This window comes from Rhinolophus sinicus, linkage group LG16 (assembly GCF_036562045.2).
Source record: "Rhinolophus sinicus isolate RSC01 linkage group LG16, ASM3656204v1, whole genome shotgun sequence".
NCBI lineage: Eukaryota > Metazoa > Chordata > Mammalia > Chiroptera > Rhinolophidae > Rhinolophus > Rhinolophus sinicus.
In genome coordinates, this window is record NC_133765.1 from 10,438,823 (window position 1) to 10,453,270 (window position 14,448).

The 14,448-nt window shown below is 33.5% G+C and overlaps 1 protein-coding gene across 3 annotated transcripts in view; it reads left to right on the forward strand.

The window, feature by feature from the left end:
* The window catches only part of ARHGAP32 (Rho GTPase activating protein 32), a 328,994-nt gene that overhangs the window by 107,048 nt on the left and 207,498 nt on the right, over window positions 1-14,448 (forward strand). For all 3 annotated transcript variants that reach the window (XM_019713045.2, XM_019713048.2, XM_074321761.1), the window contains one exon: window positions 10,448-10,556. In XM_019713045.2, the coding sequence (XP_019568604.2) occupies window positions 10,448-10,556 (109 nt within the window). The remainder of the gene's footprint in view (window positions 1-10,447; window positions 10,557-14,448) is intronic.

A 14,448-nucleotide genomic window follows, 5' to 3' on the forward strand; every position in this document is an offset into this window, starting at 1 on the left:
GCAAGCACTTTACCGCTTCTCTTTGACATCCAAATTGCCAGTATCACTACTCTTGCCCTTTGGGGCCATTAATAAGTAAAATAAGGATTACTTGAACACAAGTACTGCGATGCCAGGGCATTTGATCTGATAATGGAAAGGGCGACTAAGTGACTAATGGGCAGAGAGCACTTATAGCTGGAGACACTGGACAAAGGGATGATATACTGTCCCATGTGGGACAGAGCGGGATGGCTCAGGATTTCATCATGCTACTCAGAATGACGTGCAATTTAAAACTTATGAATTATTTATTTCTGGAATTTTCCATTTATTATTTCAGACGGCAGTTGACTATAGGGAGCTGAAACCTCAGAAAGTCTACGGTAATAATACATTTAGGTTATTGTCTTTCTTCTTCAGTTTTGCAGCTTTATTCACCCAGTGCACATGTTCTGTTTTTTCTGACTGAACAGAATTTATGTTTTTAACTGCTAAGCTAAATATCCATCCTTCTTTGCCTCCTTCTTTAGTAGTCCCGTGATGCACATAGCTTCTGTCTCTTAGGTACAAACACCCACGTTAGGAGCCCAAGTCCTTCTAATTGGTAGTTAAATTTTTTTACAAGTAATTTTCCAGCGTTTATTAATTGCTTGTGGGCAACTGTCTTTTTGTTGTAGAGAGAAATAGGAGTGTAGTCTCCTTGAACCTCATTTTTTCTCCTTTGGTTTACCATTTAGTATGATCCCACTTGCTTTTTGTTTTGGGGAAGTTTATCAAGATTTCTGGCCTGCTGATCCCACCCATACCATTCTGTTAAGGATTTGTTTTTATTTAGCTTACTGACTTTTCAGACACTTGGAGAAGGAGAGATCTGTTCCTCAACATATATGTAGTTTTGAATCGGAAGTCCATTGGTAGTTTTGTCATGGCTTTTGAGAGGAAACTTCTGAAGAAAGCACTGAGGCAGAATCTTGGTGTCTGTTACCCAGTCCAGTGGGCCTTTAGAGATGTGAATGGCTTGTTTCAGTGTCTTCTTTGAGCTGGAAAATGGGGTCTTTTAGGAGAAAAGGGTCTACCACATCTGGACTGATTGAGATGTGTTCATGAGTTTCAGTTTTCCCATCTTCAAAACAGGTTAATGATAGTGTATCAAACAGTAACCAGTTAGAAGATATAATGAAAGAAAAAGTGCCATTTTTAAGATTAACAAAAAGGTAGAGTACAGAAACAAACTTAATAAATAACTTTAAGACCTATATGAAAAAATGTAAAACATCATTGAAGGACATAAAAGAAGTTTGGAACAAATGAAAGATATACTTTGTTCATAGCTGGGAATATTCAACGTCATAAAGATATGAATTTATTATAAATTTAATGTGATGAAAAGAATACTTTTTAAAAAACCTAGACAAATTGATTTTGAAATAACTTGATCTTGACTTAAAAACTTGGCCAAGAGACTGTTTGGGGGATAAAAAGTATGGGTGGTGGATAGAGGACTAGTGCAACCCGATATTATGCTTAGAAAGTCTCAATACGAGTAGTTAAGACTTTGTGATACTGTCATGAATAGAAGGCATAATGGGTTAGAACGGAAAGCATAAAAATATACCCAAATACATAGAAAAATTTAGATATGATAAAGATGTCTTCTGCAAAACCAATGGAGATAATACGTACTATTCAGTAAATAGTTTTGGAGAAATCTGTAGAAAATAATATCGGAGTTCTACCTCATAGCAAGATAAATGGTAGATGATCAAAGATATAAGTATATTAGATAAAACCATAAAAAATTTAAAAGAAAACTGGTAAATTTGAAAAAAATATTTTGTATCTGGTAGACATTTTGAACTATGACTTAAAATGCAAATCCATAAAAGAAATGGTTATGAAATTTAACTGCATAAAATACAAAATATCTGCATTATAAAAAAAAGCAAGGACAAATAATAAATTGGAAAAATACTTGGAACTCATATTACAGATAAAGGTCTAATCTGTTTAATGTACATATAAAGAACTAAAAATAAATAAGAAGACCAACAACCCAGTAGAAAAATGGGCTAATGTATCAAAAGAATTTTTTTCATTGTTGAGAATTTGTCTTTCAGAAGTACTTGTACATGTGTGGAAGTGACATATTTACAAAAGTATTGTAGCATTGTTTATAATAGTAAAAGATTGGAAATAATTCAAATATTCATCAGTAGGGGACTGATTAAATAAATTATGTCATATCTACACAGTAAAATATTGTACAGTTTTCAAAACAGCAAAGCAGGTCTTGATATTACTGACATGGAAAGTTCTCCAGGAAATATTAGAAAACTATACAAGAGTGTACAGACAAATACTTTTTATGTGAAAAGTAGGGTGGTAATGAAGGAATAAAGTCGTTCTCCCATGGCTTTACCTAAAGAGTAGCATATTTATACATTGCTTTTATATTTTACTTTGGATATATTCTTTAATATATGAACAATTATATGTGCATATGAATATATGTGTATATACAGGCTTACCTCGTTTTATTACACTTCGCTGATACTGTTTTTTACAAATTGAAGGTAAGACCCTCCACCAGCAAGAAAATTACAACTCACTGAAGGCTGAGATGATAGTTAGCATTTTATAGCAATAAAATATTTTTTAATTAAGGTATGTACTTTTTTTTTTAAAAACATAGTGCTGTTGCACACTTAGAGTACAATGTAGTGTAAACATAACTTTTATATGCTCTGGGAAGCCAAAACATTTGTGTGACTTGCTTTATTGTGACACTCACTTTATTGCGGTGGTCTGGAACTGAACCTGCAATATCTCCAAGCTATGCCTGTATTTGTAACGGAAGCCTGGAAGAATATATAAGGTAGGAAGTTTAATGGGTAGGAATTGGGCAGATTGGAGACAGGGAAGGGAGGAATATTTTTCAACGTATACCGTTTTATATCTTTGATTTTTCTTTTTTAAATGACTGTAGATACATTTAAAAAAATTATTGGGGGATATTGGGGAACAGTGTGTTTCTCCAGGGCCCATCAGCTCCAAGTCGTTGTCCTTCAGTCTAGTTGTGGAGGGCGCAGCTCAGCTCCAAGTCCAGTTGCTGTTTTCAATCTTAGTTGCAGGGGGCACAGCCCAGCATCCCATGCGGGAGTCGAACCGGCAACCTTGTTGTTGAGAGCTCGTGCTCTAACCAGCTGAGCCATTCGGCCGCCCCTCCAGCAGCATTGCCTGCAATCTAGTTGTAGAGGGCGCAGCTCGCTGGCTTATGTGGGAATTGAACGGGCAACCCTGTTGCTCAGAACTTGTGCTCTAACCAATTGAGCCATCCGGCCACCCCTATATCTTTGATTTTTGATGAAATGATAATACTTATTAATAAATATGGTATATCTGGCATTGTCAATTGGAGGTGACCAAAACTCAGTTTCACTGGATTCAGCAGACTTCTGTTATCACCACCAATATAGCTGACTCCATTAGTGTAAGAAGTTCATTTCTTTATTTTCTGGGAATTCTGGGACTATTAGATTTAGCTAAGCAGTTAATAGTCTATAGAAACCAACTAGAACAGAGCTCTTATATTTTAAGGGGCTTTATAACCTAATTTATTGATATCCTCTGAAGGTAGGAAAATATATCACTACCTGTGATGATAGGTAATGATTTTTTTATCAGTTACAGACTCATATAGATACCTTGTAGCTTCAGTTTTACGGCTTCAGCCATATGTAAAATAAACAGAACACCAGACATACCACTTTAGATGATCTCAGAGCTGTTCTTCTCTCCAGTGGAATTGAGACATATTGTTCCACAGACAGACATAAAACTGACTTAACCACATTCTCTCTCTGGCAGAGAATAGATGCCTATCTCTATCTATCAAATACCGCCATAGTGTCAGACCATAAAAAGACTTTCCAGCCATTCCCCATCCCATGGGAAATAACTTATTGGCCAAAAGTGTTGCAGACCCATAACCAAACTTGGCCAAGAACGAGAAATAAACGAAAACAAAAATTAGGGGAATAAAAGGAGAAAGGTAAAGTTCTATTGCTAGTTGGAATTTACTCCAGGGATCAAGAAAATATGTACCTGGGACAAAGCAATCCCATAGGTAGGTCTAGGGCATTGTATCACTTGGACTTCTCTGTGGAACTTTAATACTACCAAGTATAATTTTTCATCAGTTATGAACAAGAATCTCATACAAGTATAAAGTGAGTGTGTGTCAATATTTAAATAAGTTTTGAATGAGGGAAGCAGCAAGATGGTAAGGCTGGTTCCCACAATTTGAGGAAAAGTGGTGGTTTTTTTTTCTTGTTTTTTTCCCCCTCCTGTTTTTCCTTTTCGTTAAAAACATCCAGGTTCAACTTTGGAGATATTTTAACAAAAACTTGTAAATATAGCACTAGATTCTTCAGGTTTTATGGTTGGTAATCTTAACAGTGTGTCTTTTCTGTTAGAGATGAAACTGTAATCACTTTAAGGTAAAATCTGTTCATAATTTAAAGAGAACAACAGAGTCAATTAAATAAATAGATATTGTTTATGGAGTTGACTGTTATATGACAGTGTATATAAACATAATTTTTGTAGTATCTGCCAATAAACTTTCACTTTTATTCAGGTATAACTTGCATATCATGAAGACCACAGATCCTACGTATTGTAAAGGTTGAAGAATTTATATAAATGTGTATACCCATGTAATCACAACCCAATCCTGCATGATATAGATTATTTCCAGCACCTGACGAGACCCTTGCCCCTCCAAGTCAGTACCTCTCCCAGAGGTAATCATTGTTTTAACCTCTGTCACAATAGATTAGTTTTGCCTGTCTGAACTTCATGTAAATAAGATTATACAGTATATAGTCCTGTCCCTCCTCCCCCAGTTTTACTGAGATATAATAGACATAAGTTTAAGATATGCAACCTGATGATTATATACGTGTGTATATTGGAAACATTATGTACTCCAATGTCTGGCTTCTGTTTCTGAACATTTATGAGATTCATCAACCTGTTGCATGTGGCAACAATAATTCTTTTTCACTTCTGTGTAGTAATGGAAAATTGTCCGAATTATTTATCTGTTGTATTTTTGATGGGCTTTTTTTGACTTAGTAATTGTATTATACTAATATATATAAATACATTTGATGTTTGCATTTGACCTTATATTCTGCCATCTTGCTAACTTATTCTAATTGTTTTTGAGGCTTTTAGATTATGTAGATACCACGTCATCTTCAAATGATGAGAATTGTATTTTTTCCTTTCTATTTTTTTGCCTTTTGTTTTTTTCTTGCCTTTTGGAAAAAAACGGACTTAACACCTCAAGTGCAGTGTTGAATCAATCTATATGTATATATGTGTGTGTGTGTGTGTGTGTGTGTGTGTGTATATATTTAAAAATCATTACATTAATAGGTATTAAATTTTACCTAGTGAAATGATGTGTTTTTATTCCTTTATTTAATGATGTGGTCACTTATAGGGATTGATTTTAGAATGCTAAACTAATTTTCATTTTGGACTAAAACTCACTTGGTCACTCTATAATTCTTTTTTTTTATCAGTGGGTTTGATTTGCTAATACTTTGTTCAGGAGTTCTGCAGCTATGTTCGTGATATTGACCTATAATTTTCCTGTAATGTCTTTATTAGTTTTTGTTATGAAGGCTGTCCTGGCCTCATGGAACAGGTTGGGAGGTTTTCCTTTTATTTTTATACTCTGGAAAAATGTATGTAAGATTGTTATTACTTATTCCTTGAATGCTTGAAATAATTCTCCAATGAATCCATTTGGGTGTGGAGTTTTCTTACAAATTCAATTTCTTTAGTAGCTGTAATAAGACTATTCAATTTTTTCGTTTCTTGTTTCAGTTTTGGTAAGCTGTGTTCTTCAGGGAATTTGTTCATTTCAACTAAAATTACAAATATGTTGGGAAAAAGTTGTTCTTGATGTTCTCAGAATCTTTTTAATGTCTGTAAGCTTTGTAGTTGTATCTCCCTTTTCATTCTTTATATTGTGTATTCTGTTTTTTTCAATGAATCTTCCTATAGCTTGTGCTTTTGCTTTGATTTTTCTCTGTTATACACCTGCTTTCTATTTCATTGATTTCTTTTTAAAATTTTTTTCATTTGTATTTATTTTTTGTATTTTTCAATTATAGTTGACATTCAGTATTATTTTATATTAACCTTTTTTTCTTTCGAATTTTCTTGGATTAATTTGCTATTTTCCTAGCTTTTTGTGATGGGAGCTTAGAACATTTATTTTTCAACTTGTCATATTTTCAATAATATGCATTTAGAAGTATGAATTTTGCTCTGTTTTCATTATATCCCTCATATTTTAACCTGTTGTATTTTTATTATTTGTATGAAAATATTTTATAAATTCCATAGTGATTTTGTGTATTTGGCTCATGAATTATTCAGACATTGTTGCTTAATTTCCAAACATTTGGGAGAATTTCTAGTTATCAGTAATTGATTTTTAGTATAATGCTGTAGTTGTCACAAAACACTTCACAGTTGTGTATTTGTATTCGTAGAGATTTGCTTCATTGTTTACTGTATGGTCTGTTTGTAAATGTCTTGTATACACTTGAAAAGAATGTATATTCTGTAGTTGTTGGATTTAATGTTCTGTGTTAGTTTGGATTGGAACATTGGGTTCAAATCTCCTGATTTTTATGGTTTGGTTATTCTGTCAGTTACTGAGAAGTGTTTGTTAAAACCTGCAATTGTAGTTGTGGGGTTTTCTCTTTTCCTTTTAGTTTTTTCAGATTTGCTATATATTTGGAAGTTGTGTTAGTTGTTGTACATAGATTTTATTATATCACCCTGTTGATTTGACACTTTTATTATTGTGAAATGTCCCCCTTTATCTATTTTAAATGAATTTTGAGTCCATTTACTTGTTTTTTGAGATATAATTCACATACATGAAATTTACTCCTTTATCTTTTTTTTTTTTTTAAAGGAGGGCCCAGCTCACAGTGGCCCATGTGGGGATCGAACTGGGCCAATCAACACCAAAATTGTTGCCAGCACCACACTGTAACCAATTGAGCTAAATGGCCACCCCAGAATTTACTCCTTTAAAGTATACAATTAAGTGGTTTCTAGTACAGTCACAGAGTTATACAACTACCACCACTATTTAATTCTTGAATATTCCAGAAAGAACGCTCTTACTCATTAGCAGTAACTCTCCATGTTCCCATACTCCGAGTCCCTGGCAATCTCCAATATACTGTCTCTATGGATTTGACTAACCTGTACATTCTGTATATATGGAATCATACAATATGTGGCCTTTTGTGTGTGACTTCTTTCATTTAGCATAATGTTTTTATGATTCATCCATGTGATAGCATGAATTAGTTCTTTATTCTTTTTTTTTTTTAATGACTGGATAATATTTTATTGTATGGATCTGGTACATTTTGTTCATTTTTTGGTTGATGGGCATTTTGCTTGTTTCCACTTTTTGGCTGTTATGAGTAATACTGGTATGAGTATCCATGTGCACATCATTGGCAGATATGTGTTTTGTTTCTCTTGGTTAAATACCTAGGAGTAGAATTGCTGGATCATATGGTATGATTGTTTAACATTTTGGGAAACTGCCAAACTTTTCTACAGTGGCTGCAACATTTAAATTTGTACCAGCAATGAATGAGGGTTCTAGTTTCTCCACATGTCTGCCTACTAGCCCATTTATTTAAAAAATTTTAATAATATACTTGGATTGTAGATTACCATCTTGATTTTTTTATTTGCCTTGTTTATTCTTTCTGCTTTTATTCTTCCTTTCCTGCTTTCTTTCAGAGTAATCAAGTATGTTTTATTTTTCAAAAGTTTCTCCTCTAGCAGCTTTTTAGTTATACACCTATTATTCTTTTAGTGGTTGCCATAGTGATTGTAACATACATCTTTGACCTTAAAATTGAACTTATTTCACTTCCCAACCAATTGAGGACTCCTAAACTGTTTGCATGTAGTTTTCCTATCTTTTGTGCTTTCTTATGTTTATTATAAACCTCAGAGGATTTTTGCATTAGTGTGTTTACATTAGTTTTTACATTAATATTTACATATGTTTTTCTACTTTTTGTCCTTGTTTTGTACTCTTTGTGTATTTCTATAATTCTTTCAGTTGGAAGAATGCTACTTTTTTTTGCAGGTCTCCTAGTGGCATTTTTTTTTCAACTTTTGTTTGAAAATAACTCATTTTACCTGCTATTTTAATGGATAATTTTGTGAAGTAGAGGATTCTAGGTTGGCAGTATTTTTTTTCCCTTTTATTATGCTGAAGATTCACTCCATTATCTTCTCATTTCTATTGAAATGTTCTCTCACTTTCTAACTATTCCTCTTTTGAAGTCAACTTGTTTTATTCTCTGGCTGTTTATAAGAATTTCTCTTAGTTTTTTAAAAATAGCAGTTTGAGTATAACATACATAGGGTTTTTGTTTTTTTTAAATCTTACTTGAAGACTTCTTCAGTCTGCAGTTCGATGACTTTCATTAGTTTTGAAAACTTTTGAACCATTATTTTTCAAATATTGCTTTTGTCCCTTTCTTTGATCATATTTCTTATCGCTGAGTTGCTAGTTTAGACATATTTGACACCTTTTACCAAGTCTATTGTGTTTTATGTATTTCTGTTTTCTTTTTTCTCTACATTCTTCAATGTGGATATTGCCTACTGAACTATCTTCCAATTCACAAATCCTCTCTTTAGCCATGTTCATTGTTCTCTTAAACTCATCCACTAAGTTTTTAATTTCAGATATCTTACTTTTCATTTTTAGGATGAACATTAGATCGTTTTCATAGATTCCAATTTTATGTTGATATTCTTTTCATCTTTTTTTATATGAAGATATTTTTTTTAACATATTCATCATAAATGTGTTTAGAAACTTAACAAAAATTTAAATAAATTCTCCTTACCAGCTTGTATATCTCTCTTCTATCCCTGCTTTGCCCTATGGAAGAAATTGATTGTGATTCAAATTCATCTTGAATATTAGAGTTTAGAAAGTTGTTGGTTGCCCCAAGACCTCAGTTTTCCGAATAGAAAAGTTATAATTTCATAGATTATCTCTTTTCTTCTCGTTAGGCTGGGAGTTATGCTTTTTACAGCTTTCTACATCATAACCATAGCCATTTAAAAGCTCCTTTCCAATAATTCTAAAATCTGAATCAATTGTATGTCTCTTTCTGTTTTGACTACATTTTTTTCAACTTTTATTCATTTTTTAAAAAAGCATGCCTTATAATGTTTATTTGTACCAGATAAGGTGGATGAAAAATATACAAGGGGACTGTAGAATATTACTTTACTCTGAAGAGAGTTATTTTTTCTTTTGTCTGTTCAGATCATGTTGAAACTTGGTTTTAGGCTTTGTTTGAGCTTGTCTATTGCTATTTACTCCTAAGGCATAGCTTTTCTGGAGTCTCAGTTGAGATCCCGGGTACGGTCCTCCGGCACCCCTTCCCCCTCTCCTCCATCTTGTCAGTGCTTGCTTGCCAACCTCCATGTCTTCAGCATGGCCGGCTGTGAAATAGAGTTGGCTCTTTAGTTGCCCATCAGCTGTTTTTTGATAGGTTTCTTGACATCTTTTCCTGTATGCTTGTATGTTGAGGAATCGGTTAACAACTTAAGGGGAATTTCCATGTAGATATTTTGGGCTCTTTCTTTACAGGTCTTTTCTGGGGGGGGGGGGATGGCGGCAGTTTTTTTACCCTAAATCCCCTCCTGCTTTGCAACCCCAGTGTCCAACCTCTGCCTCCTTAGCCATATTATACTACAATATTATGCTTGACCTGTATTTTGCATCATTGATTCAGAAAATCCTTTATACAAAAAGAATGATTAAATGTGGAATTCGCTTCATGGGTTTTCTTACCTCAAAGAATGTAGACCCAGAAATCCTACCTGTATTGATTGCTTTCCTGTGCCTTCTGACAAGTAATTTTGTATGTTTGGTCTAAGTATTCATTGTTGTTCTCCTTGGAAGTGCTAGTTTAATACACCATGCTCTGTAAATTGGAAACAGAAGTATTTCTTCTTTCATCCTGGAATTTTACTAATGCTTACTTAGCATAGTACTATAAATATTGATGGCTGTTGGAAATCTTCAAAGTTTCAACTGTGCTGAACAGATAAAATCAGTCCTTATATAATAGTTAACATAGACCATAAAGATTAACTAGTTATAACCTTTTGTCTCTGGAATAAATGCAGGTGTTTTGTACATCAGGAAGGATCTTAGAAAATTAGAAGAAATGGAGGAATAATACTAGCCATAAAAGCTCTTTTAACTAAACTTTAGATCTCATATAATTTTCTATTCTTTGAATTGTGATCATTGGAAAGTTTTCTTAGAAATAGAAATTCTTATCACAGTTTTTCATGTTTTGATCTCTAGGAAGATGAAGTCCTCGGTACATTCTGAAGAGGATGATTTTGTTCCAGAACTACACAGAAACGTTCACCCTCGAGAGCGGCCTGATTGGGAAGAAACACTTAGTGCAATGGTAAATCAGTTTTATGTGTATGTATGTGTGTATGTGTGTGTGTGTGTGTGTGTGTGTATATATATATATATATATATATGTATGTATGTATGTATATGTATATTTTACTTAAGTTAAAGGAACTGAGGAAGCATTACTCACAGAAAAAAATTTTGTTGTTGTTGTTGCATTGTTCATTCGTTGATGAAATATATATTAATCTATTCCAGGCAGTGTTTTAGATTTTGTGAGCAGCACCCTGAATAAAACACAAATCTGTGGAGCTTATGTTTTAATGGGATAGGAGAAAAAGCAATTAATTACATAGCTAATATGTCAAGTGGTGGTATGTACTATTATAGAAAATTAATGCAGAGTAGTAGGGTTACAGAATGGTAGGGATAGAGTGTGAAAGGACAGTTGCTAGTTATAGAGGGTGGTCACAAAGGACCTCTGGGAGAAGGTGAGATTTGAGCGGACACCTGAAGGATATGAGGGAGTAAGTCGTGTTTATCTGTGAAAAGGGCATTTTGGGCAATGGAAGAACAAGTTAAAGATTATGCATAGGATTAAAAATTGTTGGAAAAACACAAAAGTAGTACAGGTTGCTTAAATAGAACTGGGAGAAAGAAGAAGAAGAGGTGAGAGAAGTGATTTGGATGGGTGGAGAGCAGATCGTATAGTTTCTTGTGGTCCATTATAACAACTTTGGTTTTTTTATGCTGAGTGAGATGAGAAACCACTGGAGGATTTTTGGCTGAGAAGTGACATGATCTGGCTTAAAATTTTAAAGGGAGTCTCTGGTTGGTTTCAGTAGGCTACAGGGGCAGGAAATAAGGAGATGAGTTAGAAGATTACTGTAATAGGGTACAGTGATGGTAGCTTGAACCAGGATGGTAGATTTGGCGAAAAATGGATAGATTCTGGGTACAGTTTTACAGATAAAGCCAACCATTTTTGCTGACAAATGGGATACAGAGAGTGAAATAAAGCTCTCAAGGATGAGTTCAAGTTTTTTGCCTTGATCAACCTGAAGAATGGAGATGCTGGAAATGAGTTTTGGTTGAGGGTTAGGTGGAAAAATACTATGCAGTATAGTTTTCCACATAAGTTTGAAATACCCATTTAATCTAATATAATTTCTTTGTAATTCAGGTCTATTAATAAGAACAATAAAATCTTTTTTGTGGAGAATAACCCTTTATTTAATCGTAGTTAAAAGTTAGTGTTTCTTATCAAAATTGAATGCAAATTGTTCACCTCTCAATACTCATCTGTAATGAGATTTTACGTATTTCATTTTTGAAAATGCCTTTTCAGCCAGATATGTACTGCCAAATACTAACATCAGTTTGTGAGCATATGATTTTAATTGGGCGTATTCATCATTTAGAAGGCATTTACAGAATTCTGTTAGATTTTTCTCTTCATATTTGCCTTTTAGCATAACAATATATGTCAGACTTCTAATTGAAGGTTAAGTAGAAGCTCTTCAGTTGCATAGTTAAATGAATTTTGCAATAGAGAAATTAACTTGCATTTGTAATATGGTCTGAAAAACCCTTTTGGAACTGTAGTTTGAGCTTGGAAAATACATTCTCTGTAACTTTATGTGGTGGTAGAGGTCTCTGATCTTGCTTCAATGCTTGATATTTGGGAAGTATGTATAGCAGCTCATGATTACTTGTGATTCTATGTAATACCGTAGTGTAACTTTCTCATATAAGCTATGGTTTGCCTTGTAATTTTAGAAATAACATCAAATCTGCAGCAGCAACTAATTAAAAAAGCCATTCAATAACAGAGATTCAGTAACAGAGGTTGAAAGTATATCCAGTTAGCCTTTTCTGTTCCACACATTTTTAACCAAAATTTGTTATACTGTATCTTAGTAGATTCTACTTCAGTTTGTACTGAATGAATGTTTGTTGAGTTTATTTGAGAGTGTTGTCACCTGTAGTTGTCCCACGTAGACTGTTCATAGAGGCTAATTCTTGAGCCTCTTTAAAGTCAGCATTGGCTCCTCAATAACTGAGCAATGTTGGTTACATTTATTGACTCATCAAGAGTCAAGGAAAACCACTTGGAATCATTTGCTTTTTTAAAAATTTACTATTGATTTTGGTCCCCATAACCTCAACTCTTCAAGCAACTGTTCTCATTGAAAAGGCTAATAGGCTTGCAGTTTGTTTTCAATGGATGCATTTCTTGGCTGCTATAGTCAAACATGATTTAATTGACCCACCTTTGGTAAAATAAATGGTAAATGGCTTTCCTTGTTTGGCTAACAAAGGAGTTACCTGGAAATTTACTTTGGATATAATCTTGTTTCTATTTTTGTGAAGAAATTCTGTGTGATGATATATTCTGTTTTAGAATTTTTGAATTTTTCAGATTGTTGCTTTCCTGTGAGTTGAGACTATTTTGATGAGTGCAAAGTTTGGTAATATTGATGTATATTCTATTCTTTTAGCACAGCTGTAGTGTCACTACTATAGTAAACATAATGTTTTGCCATCCAATTTGATAACAAACCTCACACTTTTCTATGCTTTAAAAGCATGACATTCAAAGTCCACTTATCTCTGCTTATTTTTACATGATCTGTACTAATTGGTAATTTAAAAGTGGTGGTATGGTGATACACGTGGAACTTGAAATGCTGTTGAGCTAATACTGCAATTTATGGTGTGCTGAGCAACAGTGTGAACTGATGAGAGTGAGTGCCACATAAAGTCTCTTTCGCAGCTACTCAGCTTTGTCATTGTAATATGAGAGCACTCATAGACAATACATAAATGAATATGACTGTGTTCCAATAAAAGGTTATTTGTGGGCACTGATATTTGAATTTCATGTAATTTTCACATGCAATTAAATAATCATTCTTTTGATTTCCCCTCCATACATTTAAAAATGTAAAAATTAATTTTAGCTCATGGGCTGTACAAAACCAGGCAGTGGGCTGGGTTGCCGCTATTTTCTTGACCCCTGCCTTATCATATAATTGTAACTCGAGATGTAAGACTTTCTTAAACCTTCCAGATAGAAAATCATTTTATTTTACTTCTCATAGTATGTTGTTCATATCTCTATTGTAATAATCTCATTGTAGTTAGTTATGAATGTATTTATCTCCCTTACTATATTGTGAGCCCTCTGAGGAAACACTGGGATCATCTTCTATTCGTTTTATTGAAGGATAAATTTAAAAAAGGATATAATCATGACCCTTATACAAATATAAAATGAACACACACCAAAGATATTTAACTCATTAATTAGTAAAGGAATCAGTTAAGTGTTATAATGGGTTCAAAGGAGAATTTAAAGAGCCTTACTGTTACAGATCAGTCATGCTATTGATGCAAATGGATGCAAAACTAGCAAAATTGTTTAGTTCCACTAGATACAATTTGCATTTCTATGGATGAGAATTACTTCTACTGTGAGTTTTCTACAAGTTAACTTTTACTCTGCAGAGATGTAAAATAGCCTAGGAAAAGACAAGCAAGTCCCAGTTCAACCCCTGTTGAATCAAGTAATCCCTGGAGGTGCCAGCATTCCATTGAAAGGATAGTCAGTAATCTCTTTTGCCCATTTTTAAATCTTACACAATTTTTATGACCTCCGTAAAAATCTACATTGAATTTATTGAATGTGAAGAAAGGTGGTGTTTGTTGTTAAGTTTGTTAAGTGCTATAATTCTCTTTAGAAAAATCACATTCCGTACTTTGCTAGGTTGCAAAAAGTGTACAGTGAGTAATGAAAAGGATATAAATGAGATTAGAAGTGTTATTTTACTATACTTTCTCTAGAAAACCACATTGATTTTACTGAAGTAAGAGAAAAGAAAGTTTGAGAACTTTTTCTTTTCCAATAATAATTAAAGTGAAATACCACACTGAGAATG